At 49.6% G+C, this 19365-nt stretch overlaps 1 protein-coding gene across 7 annotated transcripts in view; it reads left to right on the forward strand.

Moving 5' to 3' along the window:
• Hth (Meis homeobox homothorax) overlaps nt 1-19365 on the forward strand; it is a 570441-nt gene that overhangs the window by 349876 nt on the left and 201200 nt on the right. For all 7 annotated transcript variants that reach the window (XM_078179825.1, XM_078179826.1, XM_078179828.1 and 4 more), the window contains one exon: nt 5749-5897. In XM_078179825.1, the coding sequence (XP_078035951.1) occupies nt 5749-5897 (149 nt within the window). The remainder of the gene's footprint in view (nt 1-5748; nt 5898-19365) is intronic.

Here is a 19365-nt window from a genome sequence, read left to right on the forward strand (position 1 = left end):
GTTCCCTTTGTGCGAGCGTTAAGCGTCCGTCTTCCACCGACAGGAATTGCCTCTTGATGGAAGACGCTTCTAAATACGCTTCGAATAAATAAGCGTGTATGAAGATGTCCGAAACGTAGAATGCCTATCGGAACCATTGAACGCGACGCGGGCTCGTAGCTTTCTTCGCGCGCTATTACGACGTGAATGCGCGGTCCTTTAACAGTATTTACGACCGAGACCTGCCGCTTTTTAAGACGATACGAAGCGAATCATTCACACGCGGCTGCAACAACAAAAATTGCGCGATGCCCGAGGGTCGAACTTCAGCTACCGCAGTCGAAAAGGGGCATACATTAGGTTGTCAGGAGACTTCCGAGCGTCGACATTAGCTGCGCAACCATGCGCTAATCAAAGTTAGATAGAAAACGAACGCATTTGCGAGTGGTTACGTCTAAGAACGCTAGCTTCCGGATAATACTCTTCACCTTTTCACGAGTCTCATCGTGATCTCGACGTTGCGAACGTCGTCGAACAGTGACAGGACGCGATGCTCGCGTTTATCGAGATCCAGCGGTTTCTCGGCGCGGATCGACGCGAGACCGCGTGTTTCGGCTGTCCGCTCGCGGTCTCGAAATAGCGTATAGTCAGGCCGACGTGGGACTTCGCTTATTCTTGACCCATCGGCTAAGTATAGTCCGCGACAACTCTTCAAGAAAGAAGCTCGCCGAGAAAGAGGAGATGGGGGCGAGGCAGAAAGAGAGCGACGACGAGAGCGCGACGCGCGACGTCCGCGTTGGTCGCGGGGTCCCGGTCTCGTCTCGAGCGGAGCGGAGCTGAGCGGAGCGGAAGGCGAGGAGAGCGGCGCGGGGCGCCGAGCGTAAACGTATAATTGGCTGCACTTAAATCTCTATAACGCGGCAGTAAAAATGCGCGGTGCGCCGCGTAAATCAACACGAGGACGATATGGCTCCCACACCGCTCGCGCGCGCCTCGTTCCCTCGCACTCGTAAACGCGGTCCTAGGGAGCAGAGCGGAGCGTACACACGGGCGAGAGCCGACCCGTGCCCGGCACAATTTTCGCGACTTTCCGGCCGCGATTTATCGCCACGGTAAATTCGAGCTTGATTCGGGGACCGTTTAATTCTCGCGGCGCGCGACCCGCTGCGCCCGGACACTTGTTTCCGCTCGAGCGGTACGCGCGATCGCTACCGGCAATCGTGTCGTTGATCTCGATCCGATTCCCGAGCAGAGAAACGACTTTGCCTTATCAGCGACAGGACGTGGGCTGTCGGTCACGCGCGAACGACGACGCACCCGGATTACCCGCTTCGGCGTTGCTCCTCGAATGGCGCGCGGGTCCTTGATCGCGCGAGTCAATGCAAGCCTTCGAGAATAAATCTTGGATCGCGTTGCGGAACTGGGAAATATTGCGTCGGGGCTGCGCTCCTCTCATTTTTATCGCGTCGCGATCTCCTATTGTGGTGCACTGTCCGCTCGCCTTATGAATTTACGATTGTCTAATAAGACAGCTTTATTCGATCTGCAGAGAAACGGTGCACCATTTGTCTGTATTCTTTGGTTCTCGAGAAAATTTACAAAATATTGAAACGCGTCGACATTTGAGTGGGTTCGAATCATTGTAAATCACATGCTCGAAAATATTGACTTGTATCTTAAAGTATCATCTGTCTGTTGAAAAGAGACGAGAAATAAATTGTAGCTGTAGATTAGGTCAGTAAACAGTACACATGTTGGTAAAGAATATCACTCCTCGTTTCTCGCAACGAAGGAAATCCGACTTACGCCACTATTACTTTGACCTCCTTGTATGCACATTGAAGCATTTCCCAGAGTCTGCACTTTATTGCAGCCAGACTGGCTACAAGGATCCACCGAGGAAGCTGAAGAACTCCAGAAACGAATCGAAGCAGTCAGTCCGTAAAAGGAAGTTGCCAATATACATTCTTCATTGCAGTTTTCTTGTTCAAGTTCCTTTTTGCTAAAGTTCTTTCCCCGCGTAAAGTCATGTTTAACTCAAGTTTTTTCGGTATTTATACGAATAAGTATACTCCTGTCCGCAAGCCACCGGATACTCGCGACGTTGTAGACAATTACAAAACGTTCGGTGATTTATGGAGGTGATGCACATCGGACTAGAATACCGGAAACATCACCGTAATAGTTATTCTTTAGATAAACATCCTCCACTTACCAAATAATGTTATTCCAACGCGGAAATTACACGAGGCGCGCGATTCGAAGCTCCCGCGCGTCACAGGATGAAGAGTGAAACGAGCGCATTAGGCATTCGCGAACGTGTCGTGAATGAAACGCGACGGCAACAACGGGCGGCGGTGAAACGTGGACCGGCAAGAACACCGTTCCCACAACCGGACAAATCAGTGCAGACGCGCAAGAAATTAATAGACGCGAAGTTAGCACGTTGCCCGACCGCTAGATAGTATTTTTCCGGCGTGTCGCGCCGCCTCGTCGTCGTTCACTTTTCAAGAGCCGTGTAATACACGAGGCTTCGCAGCGTCCGTTCACGGGTTTCTTGCCGGCGGAACACGGTTTTTCGGTGGGATTAGTTTCTCTCGCGGAAATGAGAAATTCCTGACGAGCGGGAGGGGGGGCACGCTTCTTCGGCTGATACGTCAAGGCACAGTAACGGCGCGACGGCGCGCGATCGGCACGCTACATTAACTCGATTCACCGAGTAAATTAACTGCAATCAGGGGGACGCTCCGCTGGCCATTCCGTTATTCCGCTAGCCGGCTGCCGGCCGTTCCGCGCGCTTCTAGACCGCTCTATTCGCTCGCACGGAATCGCCGTTGTCCCGGAGGGACAAGGGAGGACGAGGACCTAACGTCGTTTTTGTTGCCCGTACAAGGACCACCGCAAACGGCTCTTGTCCGACGGACGAAAACAAGGCCGGGAAACAGGGCGCCGCCGAGGCTCCTAGCTCCTTGTGTACCCGACCGTGAGGATTCACGCTGATGACGTGATTCCTTGCCCGTTATTGCGACCGCTCTACACAACCCCATTACTATATATATATATATACATTTATTGGTTTTATCAAAAACCCTGGCGTTCGAACATGCTGCGACTTTTTCTGTAAAAAAGAAGACGCGTGACGCAGTTTCACGGCATTGTTTTTTGGAACTTTTCAGACTTAATAGTTGACAATTGAAAGCCTTAAAATTCACAAATACTGGCTTGTAATTTATTAGTCGGTCAAAATGAACGATTCCATGTTTTTTGTTTGAAAGTTACTCTTTCGCAGGAAAAGCTTGAATTTTCTTCATTCAAGCATGCGCTATAACTAATAGTGCGTTTGATTTAAACGAATAAACCCGTCTTTCTTGTCCAAACTCATCAATCTTTGACAATCACATTTTTACTGCAAAGCGGTCTCCCCCGATTTTCGCAGCAGGTTCACGAATTGAAATTCTGCAGTTCCACGTCGTTCGACCATCCACAGTCTCCACCCTTGATGGAACATTTCTCGACCATTATCTTCGGAATCCGTCAGATCTCCAGCAGGAATCTCGTCTGTGAATCGAATGGCAGGTGGTCAAGCTTGATCGAAGTCGATCGACCCACCCCCCTACAGCCGTACGTCCACCCCTGAAACGGTTCGGGAAATGGCGGAGAGAGGGTATACGTCTAACGTGGGTCCGATTTCCATCGATCTCCCGTCGTTCCGGTCCGTCCGCTCCTGCGACGGACAAATTTTTCGTCCTCCTCCGGCGACCTTCGATCACCGGCGTTTCGCCGCTCGGCCCCGTTCAGACGAATTCAAAGTTAATCTCGGCCACGAGACCGTTCGTCCTGTCTCGTAGGGGTGGGCCGGTGGCGCCCCCGGGCGACCTGTCATCGTGAAACCCCTGGGAGCACCGGGCTCACCCTGATCTCTCTGTTACGATAGAACCTTGGGAACCGGAGCCTTGGGCAGCACGATAAGGCTCGGTCATTTATAATCCGTCGGCGTAAGTAGCCTGCCGTTCTCCTTCCGCGCTGATTGAGAGAGAAAGGAATAAAGGGAGCCTCGAACTTCCGGCCGTTCCAGCGAGATGGATTGGCGAGGACGCCAGGTGAATTTCTGATGATGATGTTTTCGCTGCCGACCGACACGATTTCGACGCTTTAATCCCGTTCGACGAGCATGCCCTGGTTTGTTTCGCCTCGATCCGCGGGGGTTAGGAGCCACCCTATCGCCCATGTAACCGAGGTGCTTTGTGTCGGATTCGGTTTTCGACTGCAACCGTATTCCCTCTAAAATTCAGCAGAGTATTTCGATATTTTGTTGTTGAGATGCAACGACTTTTAAAAAGGCACGCCATAGATCACACCTTAAGAAGTTTTCTCTATCACCGGATGACGTTATTTCCTTTTTGGTATTGTTCCGTGCGAAAAAGATCATGTCGTTCACTGCAAGAAGGTCGTAGACATGCTACATCATTTTTAATAAAGACATTATCGCTGATTAGATAAGGATTTCTAAAATAACGTTACAATTAAATGAAAATAGGTTTCACTTATTGTCAACATTCGTTCTCCTTCATCGATATTTAGGGTAACTACGGATATATTAGCCACTCTCCACTTTCATTCCTCGATAAAACATTGTACTGAAATTTATTCAAGGATGTGTCACGAATAACAAATTGTTTGCGTCTGATTCGCCGCGATATCGAGTCGCCAGTCGTCAAGGTGTTAAAACTTCCCAGCCGGTTCATCGCCTGCCTACTTAATTAATGCGAGAAACGGTTCTGCCGGGGAAAAAAAAGAGGGTCGGCGTGTACATGGTGCGCGAGCTGCGGGCCGATAATTTATAAAAATGATATTTGCCGCGGCACAGCGTGACCGTAAGCCGTCTTAATATCTCTCATTACCGTCCCGCTCCTCGAGTCCCCGGTGACCGTGCAATTAAAAAGCTAAGATTGATAAATGACGGGGAATTAATGCGTTGGGGATGGAAAAGAAGGGATGAAAGGGGGCGGCCTCGGGATCGGGGGCTGGAACGTTTAGAGGCCAGCGAGTGGAAGAGGGACAGGGTGATTGCGGGTGGCTTAATGGTGTTTGTATGCATGGGAACCGGCTTTAGGGGCGAGGTGGTTATCGCTTGGTACAGTTTGCACCGAAAATCGGGACCCGTGGTTCGTAACGCTTAAAACTTTTACCCTCTCGACGCATATAGTCCAACAGGCAGGCAAAGAACAATTCCTGGCGCGCCTTATTTTTTGTATGATTGTTAACGATGAACGAATCAACGTTTTGCATATCATGTATCGCGGATCGATTTTTACAATATTATCAATATATCTAAAATTATTGGGATTCGTTTAACGTGTTAATTGTCGAATATCAAGCCCAGCAATTTCAATAATTCCAAAAAGTTTAAATTTATCGTAGGTAACATTAATTTCGCTCACTTTTAAAATTCTATTATTATTCAGTATTATTATCCAGTTTGCTCAATTTATTCCAATAAAAATTTATTTAAAAATCTATTTAGAAATGATTGTGACCGACGCAATACTCACTGTTATACTCGCTGTTATACGAGCTCTAGGAACAGAGTTCATGTCTAAAAAGTGGACCAGAATTGACTGTACATTTCGAGAGAACTTGACTAATTAATTTTCTAATCCTGCTGTCTCCAAATTACGTTCTTCTAAAACGACGCTGAAGCAATTTCATGTTATCAAATTATTCAAAAATCGAACAAGTCAATAACGTGTTCGTTTGATATGGTTACAGGTGACGCGAGTAACGCGAGTATCGGCAGCGGCGAGGGCACCGGCGAGGAAGACGACGATTCGTCGGGTAAGAAGAACCAGAAGAAGCGGGGTATCTTTCCCAAGGTCGCGACGAACATCCTCAGGGCGTGGCTGTTTCAACACCTCACGGTAAGTGTCTACACTCGTCTATCGTCGTGCGGCGCTTGTCGACGACGTTCCTCTGTCCTCGGCGGATCGTCGCGCCACCGTCTCGCCGAGCGACGACCTCTCGTCGTCGTCGTTCGTCAGCGTTTCTCGTCGAGACGCACTCTCGCGCATTCTTATTCCACGGCCACGAAACAAACCGAAAAGACACGCGGCGTTGGAACCGCCGCTGAAAACAGAGAGGCAGAGAGAGAGAGAGAGAGGGATTCTGATCGTGGAAGCCGCGCGCGGATCCACAATCAGTGACTTATCAAAGCACGCTTAACTCGAGACCCGAAGATAAACGACGGGAGCGAAACCCGCCGGCAAAAAGAAACATTTCCCAAATTGCTTTTGCTCCGAGTAGAGCGACGCTCTGGGTAGGACGCGGCGGGGCGAGAGGGGCGGGAAAAACGAAGACGGAAAAACGCGTTCGCCGTTGGGGGCAGACACTAATCTCCTAATGCCGAGATAAGGAGGCCGGGCGCGCAACCCCACCCACCCCACCTCCCCCATTTCGCCCACGGACCACGATCTTTCTCGATCCTAGCGGGACATCTAATGATTCACGGGTAATCTGAGCCGCAAAAAGCGCAACGCGATTAAAGGGATGAGGGTTGGAAGAGTGTCGCCGCGTTGGCCGGCGACGCCGACGCCTGTAACCGCGGTTGCGTAACGTTGCGCAGCGATTCGGAGCACGATACATTGTCCCTCATACTACGGACACCCCATAGATTTCGGGTGTGATCAGGTTACCTTGCGAGAGCGGTAATCATATTGCAGCTCGGTTAATGCCATTACCGCACCGGTGGAAGGGAGGGTTGGCAGCCACCCTCGAAACCACCCCGCAACCAGCCCCCGTGTACCCTCGCCGCTCCGCTCCGCTCCCGCAGCCTCCTCTTCGCTTCTCTACCGTCGGCTTCGGCAACCCCCTAACAACGTGTATTGGATATGACGTCGGGGATAGTGGGTTCATGGTTTAATGCATATACGCTGTTTGCACGATGACGATATCGCGCGCGCCTCGTGAAAAGACGAGCGAGCGGGCTTGCAAGCGCCGTTCCTCTTGTTCGGTTAATCGCGTCCTCGAGAGCTTTCACCCAGCTTCGCGGCGTCATGCGTGAGCCTAGGCTTGAAAGGATTTTAATGTAAGTCGGCCCGGCCCTTAACAGTCTTCCGTTGCCTTCTTCGAGGTCCCCGGATTCATGCTTGATCTAGCTAGAGACCAGCCGCAATTTCGCGCAACTCTTTAGTGATCAGACGAGCTTTTTTCCAGAGGAAATACTCTGCTCCGTTAATTGAATTCAATGTTAGACCGCAGTCGAGAGGCTTAGCTAGTAATCATTCCATGTGACAGCAGTCAGTAGACTATATTCATTTGTCACAAAAATAGTGGATCCAATCTAAGACAATAGTTAGTCCAAATTCACGTTAAAATTATTCAAGGGAGAAAGAAATTTTGGTTCGCTTGCTGTTAATACTCGCCTTGCACAAAAATACCCAATCCACTTAATGAAATTGATGATGTGGTATCGTTTAAGAACTTCGAGCCATTTTCTATGTAACCATAAGTTCAGTAACGAGTTAAGTTTACTCGTGTAGCAGGTGGTTGATCGACAGCGCTTGGTTGCACAGGTTACAAAAGTCTTTTGACTAGATATCTGTGTAATAATTTACGTACGAAATTTTGTATACTACTGGATAGATCTATATTTGGACCTCTTGCTTGACAAGTGGCGTAAATTCAAAATTATAAAAAATTTACATCAACGTTATGTTCGTTAGCAAGTAAATTCTTGTTTCTACAGCTATGAAGAGGAACGTGTTGAAAATTCCATCGATTCATCATACACTTTTTCAAACATTAGAAAGCACCGGGAATGTAGAAAGTGACAAGGAATTCAGCCACGAATGTGTTTCCTTAATATTATTATAATAAATGAGATACTTTATGTAATAATATACTCTTATTATTATACGGATATACTGTACTTATTGGAAAGTGTTGGCTACTTTTCTTGCAGCACTTCCAGAATGTGTTAAGATTGATCACTCTTTTTACAAGAAAGAGATATCACGCCTCGGTGAAGTAACGTTTCTACATCGTTTATCGGTACAGTCTTCACATTAAATAACGTGATTATAATTACTGCTATTTCACTTTCTTCCTTTACAACGATGCTACATTCTGTTCTTAATTTTTTTGTAATTTACTACACGAAGGTGTAGTTTTCACGTTACTAAATTACGTCACTTGTCAACGAAGAGGATGATTCACGATTCACTTGGCCTGCAGTCGCGTGGAACGACGAACCATCCGTACGATTCGAATAATAATGGTCGAAAGAATCTGCGGCGCGAAAACACGAAGGAATTTTGATCGAGGAAGCGCGGATATAGAATCCCGACCCAGAATCTTCGGCGGAGGTTTCCCCGAGTTCCGCGGACCGTGGACCGTGGACCGCTCCCCGGGCGATAAATTAGGAACAATTACAAGGTAAAAATAAGCGCATCAGCGGTCGGGGATTCATGGGTCCGTGGCCGCGCTATTACGCGGTGTATCCACTGCCAGGAATTACAGCAGTTTTTCGCGACGGTCGTCTCGCGGGCATTCGTCTCGGCGTTATTACGAGCGATTAAGCGACTGCACCGTGAACCGGAATTCATTCGGCGCGCTGGATACATATTACGCCTTAAAAGAGTAAGTGACTCGACGCCAACTGTGTATTCACTCGGCTGCCAGGGCTCTTTAAGAGAGCCCGGCGCGTCCCGACGTTCCCTTTTTCCGAGCAAACGAATTACGGCCTCAACAGCCCTGATTTAGCGTCCTAATCTTTCTCCCGCGATGACTTACGGCCGCAACAAGGTCTACCGTTTCTCGGTACTCACCCCGGCCGCGCGAACTGTTTCGCCCGGTAATTATTATAGAACAGATGTCGGTAACGGTGAATGTAGCGCAACTTGACTGTAACGTGTTTCTTCCTCCCCTCCCCTGTTGCCGGTGCCTGCACACTTAATTGGTCGAGGATAAATTGATAATAATAATGTCACGTTTACACCAATTTGTACGGTTACTTGTTCATCTCGCGAACGGAGACACAGAGGTTTCGGCCGCTGGACGCTCGCTTTCAACGTTGTTTATTGCAGGGCCAACCGCTACAAAGGCTCTCGCAATCTTTTGAAGATTTGATCGCCGGACGCGAATAGCGCTGTATTTCACCGAACAGTTATTCGCTTTAAGAATGATCGCACTATCAGTCTCGTAAATTAATTTGCGTTTCGTTCAACGACGAACTTTCAACGACGGTAGTTGCACAATTTACTGTCGAGTTACTGCCTCTTGCAAAAAGACAAATTGCACCAAAGTTTCGCTCTTGGTTCTCGCCGGAGCCTCCTACGTTCGAACACGTCCTGATCAATGGAAAAATTTGATTACCTACTAGGTGGAAGAGATAATCGAACGAATTTGTGGAAAAAGATTTTGCTTGGGTAAAACTTTCTGTTCGTCGTAAAGATCGTACGTTCTGTTTCTTACGAAAACATGGTTTTTAATAGAGCTAGATAAAGAGCTCAAAATGTTTGTGAGAAATGAATGTTGCTGTAGCAATTAGCATTATAATTGCAATTCTGTCAAAATGCTTGTACAAATTGTAAAGAATTCCGTAGAAAACGCTTCTGCAGTCTCATCCTTGTAGATTAGCTAGGATAGATATAAAGAATAACGAGACTTGACTATTAACGCTACTTACAGCTAAGTACTTTGAAGTTAGATACATGTTAGTTAAACCAAACGATAAGTTAGTAAATAACTAATCTTTTGGTTCCACCTTTACACTTCACTTTAATGTTCAAATATCGATAATTAATTCCACTCGAGTCTAATTTCGGTTCAGTTCGAAATCTTCATAACCAGACTGACAGAATATTATAGACCAGGCGGTTTCATAATTGTAACAATTTAAAAATAAACAGTGCGGGAATGTGGTAGGTAGTGTTAGAGTAAAAACGCCGGTAAAAAGAAACGGTGGAAGTTTTGAGGGGCGGGTGAGTAGTCGGTTGAGTGGCCGCGTCGTCGGGACGCGTCGGCGACGACTAATTCGCGAGCAAATCAGCGCGCGGCCGAACTTGAATTCCGGGCAGCGCGTAAAGGCAGCGTGTAAATTTATCAGTGTGAAAGCGAGCGCGTGGTCCCGTCTATTCCTCGTCGGGTGTCGTCATCGCGGAGTTCGGTAGCTCGGGCAGTCGTTTCACCCCGTCGGTGAAACATTTCGGAATCGTGACGGCCCGCGCCAAGGAATTCGCCGGGTCGCGCCAATAACCTGTCCCCGTTCGAGAGTGCAGACGCCAATCCGCGGTCGAGCCGCGTTCCGCATTGACGTAGGGCAGCGGGGAAACGACGAGCATAGTTTCCATACGCCTATAGACAGATCGGCCGGGCTTCGGGCATTCGAGGAGAAGCCGCGCGGCGAGGCGAGGCGAGGCGAGGCGCGGTGCGGCGCGGCGAGCCCCGCGGTCGTAGACGGCAAAAGAGAAAAGGAACGGGGCTTCGCCTTGACGTTAGATCAAAGGAGACGAACGCGCTGCGCCGGAGAGAGCAACACAAGGCCGGGAGACAGAGGGAGGAACGCGCGGAGCTCGGCATCTCGGACGGCCGAGTATAAATTAAATTAATTTGATGGAGGCGGCGCTGACTCCGGCGTGCATTCGTCGGCTCTCGTGACTGCGGTTGCATTTTTCTTTCGCCGCGCTGCACCGCGCTGCACCGCGCCGCATCGCGCCGACAGGGAGGTCCGCGCTCCCGTGAATCCTGGAAATCTGCGCTGGTTTTTACGGCCGCGGAATATTTATCGGTCGCTGAAACGATATCAATCTCTCTGATTCATGCGCCCATCGACCAAGATTTACCATTTAGGCCGTCGTTCGCGGTGAAATGGATCGATGCTAATTCGACATAAATTATTGAAAGAGCGCCCGCGTCTGTTGAACCGTGAACCATGAAAGTTTCACTTTTAACGGCGACAGACACCGCGCGTTTACCCGCAACTCGATTCGCGAGCTGAACGACTGTTTTACGCGTCGATGAAAGACAAATAATTCCTTTCGCTGAAACCGCGCGCCTCTGGGAAGTCACGAATGCCTCCGGAGAATCACGAATACGTTCCCGATTTTCTCACGGGGTGAACACAATACTTCGATAGAAAAATTCATAATCGAATGCGAAAGCGACGAGAAGGTAGTTTGTTGTGGCACAATATCCTCGTCGGTGTTCGCCGAGAGGTCGACGTCTTTCTTCTCCCATTCCGGGCAGGTTCCGTCGCTTTCGCCCTCGTTTTCTCTTCCTCGCCGGTTGTCATTTTGAAAGCCATCCGACGACCGCCCCTCACCGTCCGTCCGTTCGTACGTCTGTCCGACCAGCCAGCGTACCAACCAGCCAACCAACCAACTCTGTGTGACCCTCCCCAAGTTTAATTAGACGGAAGAGGAGCATACATCATGGTCGACTCCGTGTCCCGACCTTCCACGGCAGCCAACTTGGGCTTTCCAGAATTGTGGCCACCGACCTACTACCACTCCTGTCCCGCGCCTTCCTTGCGCACACCTTCGGGAGCGATGTTTCAAACGCTGTCTCTCTGCTGGGATTGTTCCGGCAGGATTCTGCGTCGTCCAAGGGAAAACCTACGGTTCTGATCGCTTAAAATATATTTCCCCTTCGCCCGGTCGGTTCGGCGCGACGAAAATTTCGCCTCGAGGATGTTTCGAGTCCTATACACTGTCTGCTCTTGAAAGCTACGGGAATTCCGCAGACCTTACAGACATTGTATCTGAAATGTCTAACGGGTTCCAGCATTTCTAGTCTTCGGTAACCCTGCTCGCCATGCTTCGCAACTATACCGGTGAAACTAGCTAGGATCTCTCCTCCTACATTGTCGATCAAACGGAATGTTCTACTTGGCGCGAAAAAATGTTTCCTCCTTCCTCGAAGCAACGAACAATGCACGAAAACGGAAACTTGCGTTAAGATTCGCAGTCCAGATGCAATAGAATCTCGCTTATTCGCATACTCACGCGGTCGATTCTCGAATCAACTTTCTCTCGCCGCCAGTTTTCTCCGATTAATCGTCGGCAAAGTGCGCTGTCGAAAAATCGAGAGATGCCAATCGCTCGGTTGTTAGAAATTTTCTGATTACAATTAATTATATCTCCGGATCGCGAACAGGCATCGAGACCTTCTTGGGCACAGGCACGCAATCAATCAGAATCCCGGCGGTACGGCGGAAAATTCATTTCGAAAATATCCCGGAGCTGGTAACAATTACGCGAGACGGCGCAATAATCCGAAGACGGGGTGCGCGCCGGGGGAAAAGAAGAAAGATTGAAGATGGAGTCGACATATATAATCCATTTTAATTTACTCGGAAAGATATATCCGTCTAGCTTGCAGTTTCCCGCGACTCCGCCCTCCTTCGGCGGCGGTTCCCTTCGTTCTTCCATTTTCTACCTCTGCCGCTTCTTCCCGGCACGGCTCGGCGTCGTCCTTATCCCTAGATACCGTAGTCTTCTTATATCAATGGAAACATTTCGCGAAATTACATTTGCCAGTTCCGCGCTGTATGCCGCTCCGTTTCACGTATCGAGTGGCGCCGCAGAATCTCTCTCTCTCCCTCTCTCCCTCTCTCTCTTTTCGTATCCTCTCCGCTCCCTGCCGGCGAAATAAATTTCATCGTGCCAGCGGGAAACTAATTTCGCATCAAATCCTTTTTCTCGGCGCGCCTCGAGTTCGGACCGGTATGAAAAAGAATCTTAATTGAATACACGAATGATTCGGCTCGCGTTCTTTCGCCGCCTGCCACTATCGCTTCGAAATTATGGAAACGAATCTAATTCGGGCGAGGCCGGGCCGCCGACTTTGGTAACGACTCCTATTCGATATTCCGTGTTGTAACACGAGCGCCGAGCGCGCTGCCAGGGCAATCAATAAGCCATCTAAGGCAGGTAACGCAGCTACGGTACAAACCGCAAACCGGCAATGCCATTATCTGCACGTACACGTAGCCGCGGAGAGAGAGAGAGACACGGACGTGTGTGCGTCCGTGGATCGGAGGGGGGCCCGCAAGCTGAGATGCAAGCGCGGTTTCATCGAGATCGATAATGAAACGCGTTTCATTTAACGTATTGCGCGTTGCCGTTCCAATATATCTTGCCGCGATCTTTAATTCATCCGTATCGCGCGAGCCGATCGGAACGGGACGCAGCGTGAAGCTGCGAACAAAAACAGCGGATCGATCTGACACGTGGCGGCATTCTTCCACGTTCCACTCCGCTGTAAACGCCATAATCCTTTTACTCGCATAAAGTCCTGACGCCATTATTCGCCGCGGAATTTTCATCGTTCTCGCGCGCCTCTTCAACCGTTTTGACCGTTCGACCGACGCGGAAAATTACGGCTGAGGGGATATAGACTTTTGAAACTCCGGGAGATGATCTACGAGTTCAGTTGTGATCGGAATAATGATTTATTTATTTATTTATTTGTGACAGGGTTAAACATTTTCTTGCAATGAAATATAGGTAATAAATCTTTCTACGTGGTCGTTATATAAATAAGAGGGAAATGAACAAATTTAGAAATGTCGTGGGTTTGTTGTCGAGGTTATTGGAATGATCATAATTGGTTCTATAAAATTCTGGTCGAAGTACATTTAGATAAAACATGGATGAAATATCGGGACACCTGTAGGCATCATCTAAAGCTTTGAAAGCAAAAAGTAAATTAAAGAGTATTGTACGCCGCTGCGCGATAATGCTTCCCGTATACTCATCTGCATTGCAAACCAGCTGCTTTAGTTCCGTCTCGATGTACCATTTACGTGGCAAAATAAATTGTACGCTTTCTTCTGGCTTTAATAAAACGATCGACGGCAGACGAATCATCGACGTGTACATAAAAATTCAAAAAATGCACTAAATAACCGGTTACATATTTTTTTTCTTTAATATTTTTTAAATTATACAAACTCTTTTATAGAAATATCTCGTTAGTGTCATTTAGATAAAACAGTGCTTGGTAGATTCAGTGTTAAAATCAACCGATTAGCAACATAAATTACACCATTGAGAAATTGATGTATTGAAACTCAATTTAGCTGTTGCTGGAAGCGCACAAAGATGCAGTAACCTCGCCGGTTGCAGCTTACAAGATAGTCGAGCGACTGATACTTCGAGAGCGATGTAATTTCAATGACCTCCGCGAAACTTTCGACTCCATCTTACCGTAAGACCGTTAATCGCGTCGTTCTCGTTAAACGGTCGATCGGCGAATGAATATGCAATGTAGACGGCCAGCCCGAAAGGGTGGCATCCCTTAAATCCCGGGAACACCGATCGTCGTCTCCAGGATTCACCCCTCAGATATCCTTATTGGTAGTTCTCGAGCTGGCACCGGTGGTTTCCGCGCGGGGAGGAGACTCGCAAAAGGCGGAGAACGGCCTTAGCCCGGATATTTTAAACAATTTGCATAGACAATCATAGCGGCAGTTTTTTCGACCGTAAAGGGGCTCCCGCCGGCACTCGAGTCGACTGCCACGACCCTGCCACCAGCCAGCAGCCAGCAGCCAGCAGCTGGCTGGCTGACTGGTTGGCTCTGCCCTCCCGCGCCGCCCCCTCCGCCTTGACTACTGCCGCCACGCCGGAGCGGAGTCGAGCGGAGTGGAGCGTTTTATGCCGCCATAACCGTAGCGCGGCATGGCCCACTTAGATCTGCTATCTCGGCCCCGGCGTGGTGTCCGCGTACCGACTGATATCTATTGTCCCCTTGCCACCCCTGGACCAGTCGTTGAACCGCTCCGCTTCCGGTACCGGCTGCTCGTCCTTGCCCATTGCTGGGTCAAGGTCTCGGAGGCGGCGTGCCGCGTTCCCTCTCGCGGCCTGGCGACGTCCGACGACTGTTTGATGAGTCCGACGCTCGGGTCGGCAGCCTCCGTCGGCTTGGACAATTGTTGCCCCGCGGGGAGGGTGCCGCCGAGCAGACACGACGCGCCCGTTGTCACCCTATCGGCTCGAAAGGACGTGGAAGAGACGTTTGCATACATCGACCGGCAGTTTTCCGCTCGAACAAATCCTCGCGCCGCGCCAGGTCTCCCGCGCCCTTCCTCCACCGAACCTCGCCCGAACCCCCGAACCCCCCCTCTCCCCAAGGCAAGTCAATGCTTTGCTCGATCCCAAACGGCCGCCGACCCCCTTCATCCCCGTGTTGCCGTTCCTGACAATCTGCGCCGCTAGTTTTATTCGACTGCGATTCACCATCTTACGATCTGCCTACGCGGGGATCCGCAATGCTCCGAGATACGATCCTGTTCGTGGCGTGCTCCGCGGGGATTGAATCGAGTCGGCTCGATTCAATTCTTCTGCATTTCGTGTTTCGTATTTTCTATTTCGCAATTACTGCACTCTCTATGCTGGATTTTCAATTCTTTCTTGGTCGGAGGAACATTTAAGCTGTGTTTTCAACATATTTCTGTTTATTTTAATAATACCTGTAAATTGAATATTTGCGTAGTTGGACAGATAACCGAGAACTTTAGATGATCTCCTTACAAACTAGTTGAACTCTAAACTCTTATAGTTATTGAAATTATATCGATGTTATATTTAGGCTTTCTCCTTTTCAATTAAAGATCTTAGGCTATATTAACTGCATATTACGATTTCTGTTATTTAAAATAAATTGCAGCAGGTGTGTTATTCTCGTCAAGGTTATCTTTCCGTGCGTTTCCTATTTTATATTTTTCACATAGCACATTATGTCTCGAGTATGATAAGACAATTTGCTCGATCGATTTCGGTCAATTGAGATTTTGTTATCTTCCAAAGGGATGAATACAGTTTATGCAAAATTCGCAGCGCCGAATTTTGAAAGCAATGAGTGCATACAGAGTATGACGGAGTTAATGGTATTCCGACGATGCGGCTGGCCGAAAAGAAGCGATGGAGAATTGAAATGTGTAGCCCAGGATCGCTTTCGAATTTCCTCCGCTTTGAATGGTCTGCGAGGATCCCTTTGCACTCGGAAGCAAGAGAAAAGATCGCGGAAGCGCCGGAGGGTTCGGGCCAGACGACGTAATTTCCTCTCTGGGGGTTAATCCGCGCGAAGCGAAGCGACGTTTCTATGTGCTGCCGGTTCTCTCTGCTGTCGTCTTGCGAAAGGTAGTCGCATATCCGAGGCACGTCCCTACGGTCAACCTACAACCTTCAACCTCCTCCGGCCGGCCCCGGGGTACGGCAACCCCTTTTGCCTTTGGTCGGTGCTCTCACTGGCGCCGCCTCGGCTCGCATTTGAATATAATACTTGGCCCTCGTCGACCGGAGCGTCCCGGCAACCGAGGCGAACTGTAATTATGTTGATGCGCAGCCATTGTTGCGTCCATCCTGGACGCCCTGCTGAATGCCGAATCTCCTTCCTTCCCTCTTTGGAGAGGCCTCTCCTCTCTCGCCCACGCCGCGCCGCGCCGCCATGGCGAGAGAAACCGAGACGATTATTCTTGTATCCTTGATGCGTTTTGCCGAAACCGGACAATGAATGGGGAAAAGGTGGTCGGGAGTCATGCCGGAGGTTCAGACACCGGCTGTGCTTAGCCGCGCCGCGGATAAAAACAGAGGCGACTCGCCCCGCCGCCGTAACAATCGATCGTCCAATTCCCGACTCGAAACGTACAGATCCCCGTGCGAAATTAATAGCAAGCCCGAAGATTAACCGGGAGAAGGAGGCAGCGCGCACCTCGCGGTTAGATGATTAAAAAAAGGAACAGAATTCTTAAGAGCCGCGGAGATAATTGCAAAAACTACGGTTACCGACGCTATTCGCTGTATACAGGAGCGCTGGCCATCGTGTACAGCGGACGCTAGAGAAAGAAAGAGAGAAAGAGGGAGAGAGGGAGAGAGAGAGGGAGAGAGGGCTGGAGAGAGACCCACCCCCATCTACGTGAAGGGGGTGGCGCGCGGACCCAGGATTAGACTGTCGCCCCACGACAGGGTAAGCCCCTATTTTTGCGAAATTTATCGCCGTTAATCCCTCACCCCCGCAGCCTGCCCTCCGTTGTTCTCGTTGTCCTCTCCGGTTTTGCTCTCTTTCTCCCGCGCGACCGTCCCTTCGCGCGCTCTCCTCGCCCTCGCTCGGCTCGAAGCCTCTCCCCCCGTTGTCGATATGAAAAATAATAAAATTGCCGCGTCTTTATACTCGCGGGCGCGGCGACCCCCGAGCCACCCCTTCTGCCCGGGCTCTGTCTCTCTGTCTCTCCGTCGCACAGTAGACTACTCGTCGACGGTTAATCCGTCCGGGATTTAAAACATTCGTATCTTGAATATGCATTCATAGGTTTAAACCGGGGCTGGCCTCGCGTATATCCCCGCGCGCCTCGCCGCGCCGCGCCGGGACGCGCCGAGTCGAGTCGAGGGAAAGTCGTTGCGCGGCACGGACTGCGAGCGAGCCGGCTCGGCGCGGCGAGCGCTAAGCGTCGGCCGGAGAGCCCGGTATTAACTCGGCCACTCATTAGCCTTTCTGGTCCTACTTGTCGCTTGGCGTAATCTCATGTCCGTCCGGACCCCGCCTGGCCAGGCTTAATTTTGACGCTGACGCTACTTCCGGAGCTATCGCCTTGGTCCCCGAGATCCTCTCCCGACACTGATGCTCGTTACGGCCGAGCAGCGCGCGCCCTTTTATCGCGGCACGGGATTCCAGCTGTTATCAGATCCTTCGACGGACCGTCCCGAACGGACTTTCCTGAAATGAGTTATTCGGCTAACTAAGCGTGCAACGGCCGGGCCCGTGTGATCCGTTCCCGAGCCGTCAACGTTTCGCGCCGCAACAACCGCCGGCGTAACCCGATATACCAAGGTACACTCCTCTCGGCCGGCCTATCGGCGGATGTACGCAGGTGTGAAACACATCGCGGATTCGTCAGGGACGGTGCTTTCGTTACAGTTTAAATTAATCCAATTATGCATGCCGAGCAAAGCGAAGACCGGTCGAGGCTCCGTCTCTCTCTCTCTCTCTCTCTCATTCTCTCTCACTCTCTTTCCGTCTCTCTTTCGCTCGACTCGGACCCGGACTTTAAAGGTTTAAGCCGAATAATGGACGCAAGGTCTGCGCCGTCATCCATATGCAAAGCGTCCTCGCGGCGGCTCGGATTAGTCACGGCGATTTCGAAAGGATCCGCGTCGGAGAAATTCAACGGCCCGACCGTCGACGAACACCTTGCGGACTGATTTCTTCTCCGCATCCCCGTTTTCCGTTCGACCAATTACGGCCCTGCCGAAGGCGCTATTCGAATTTGTCTTCAGCGATCCTTGTTAATTGTACTCTCGGTCTCCCTTCTGCACGACGATGCCCCGCTCAGATACTTATTCATTTGAATCTCAATTTTCTTCTATGACAACTACAGTAGAAATCTATTCATGTGAACTAGTTGGGGGACAAGCATTTCATGTAACTAGGTAGTTCACATAAGAGTCAATTAACTGCTCCGACTAGTTGCTACTTTGCGTTGAAATAACTAAATTTTGCGTTTGGATAAGTGGATTCAATCATTATGTCTTGCTTGGTCCTTGGATTATAGCAATAGCTGAGAGCCTTGATTTCCGGATAACTGTAGTGACGTTTGATACCAATTGAGATAATAGAAATTAGGGTTTGCAAAAACGAGAGGTCACAAAAATTTCGTTGGCATAAATGGTTTAAAGGATGGTGAAATAAATAGAGTTCTCCTGTATAGATTTCTCTAGACGTAACCGTTCAATTTTACCACAAATGCAGCGCGCAAAAAGTAGAGAATCCTTTACGGGGTCACGTAGATCCAAACTCGGTTGGAGGGTTAAGACCAGCGACAGGTGTTTCGATTTCCGAGATTCCTTCCCGTCTAAGTCGAAATTTTCTGCTCGTAGCTCGATTACACCTAAGACCCGGTTAATAACCGCTTAAAGTTCCGTAGTTATCGCAACTCCGGCCAGTCCAGTCTTGTCCCATGAGAGCTGACCGAGAATTTATGGGGCAGAGCCGCCTGTCCGTGAACTAGGCTGCGTTCTGCGGACAAAACGCGACTCCGCCTCGGCCGCCGCACTCTTCACCCGTCGACGTTAATGATCGTTCTGCGAATGCCGATCCCATTAAGGCGCGAAATCCGTGATCCCTGGCAGGCCTCGAAACTTCTTCTATAGACCTAGCTTTCGCGATCCGTGACACTGTCTCTGTAACGTCCCCTGATTCGAAAACTCGAAGACACGTTTCGAAGCAGTGGAACACTGTTTCATCATTCTTGTCATTGATTCTTTACTTACAAGTATGACTAGACTGTGGATTTATGGGAAATATGTAAAAATGTTAATAGGAAATATAATATATAGAATATATATTTATGAGAAAAATAAGCAGTTGAAATTGCAACGCTACAGACATTTTAGG

The sequence above is a fragment of the Augochlora pura genome, chromosome 4, assembly GCF_028453695.1.
Source record: "Augochlora pura isolate Apur16 chromosome 4, APUR_v2.2.1, whole genome shotgun sequence".
Taxonomy (NCBI): domain Eukaryota; kingdom Metazoa; phylum Arthropoda; class Insecta; order Hymenoptera; family Halictidae; genus Augochlora; species Augochlora pura.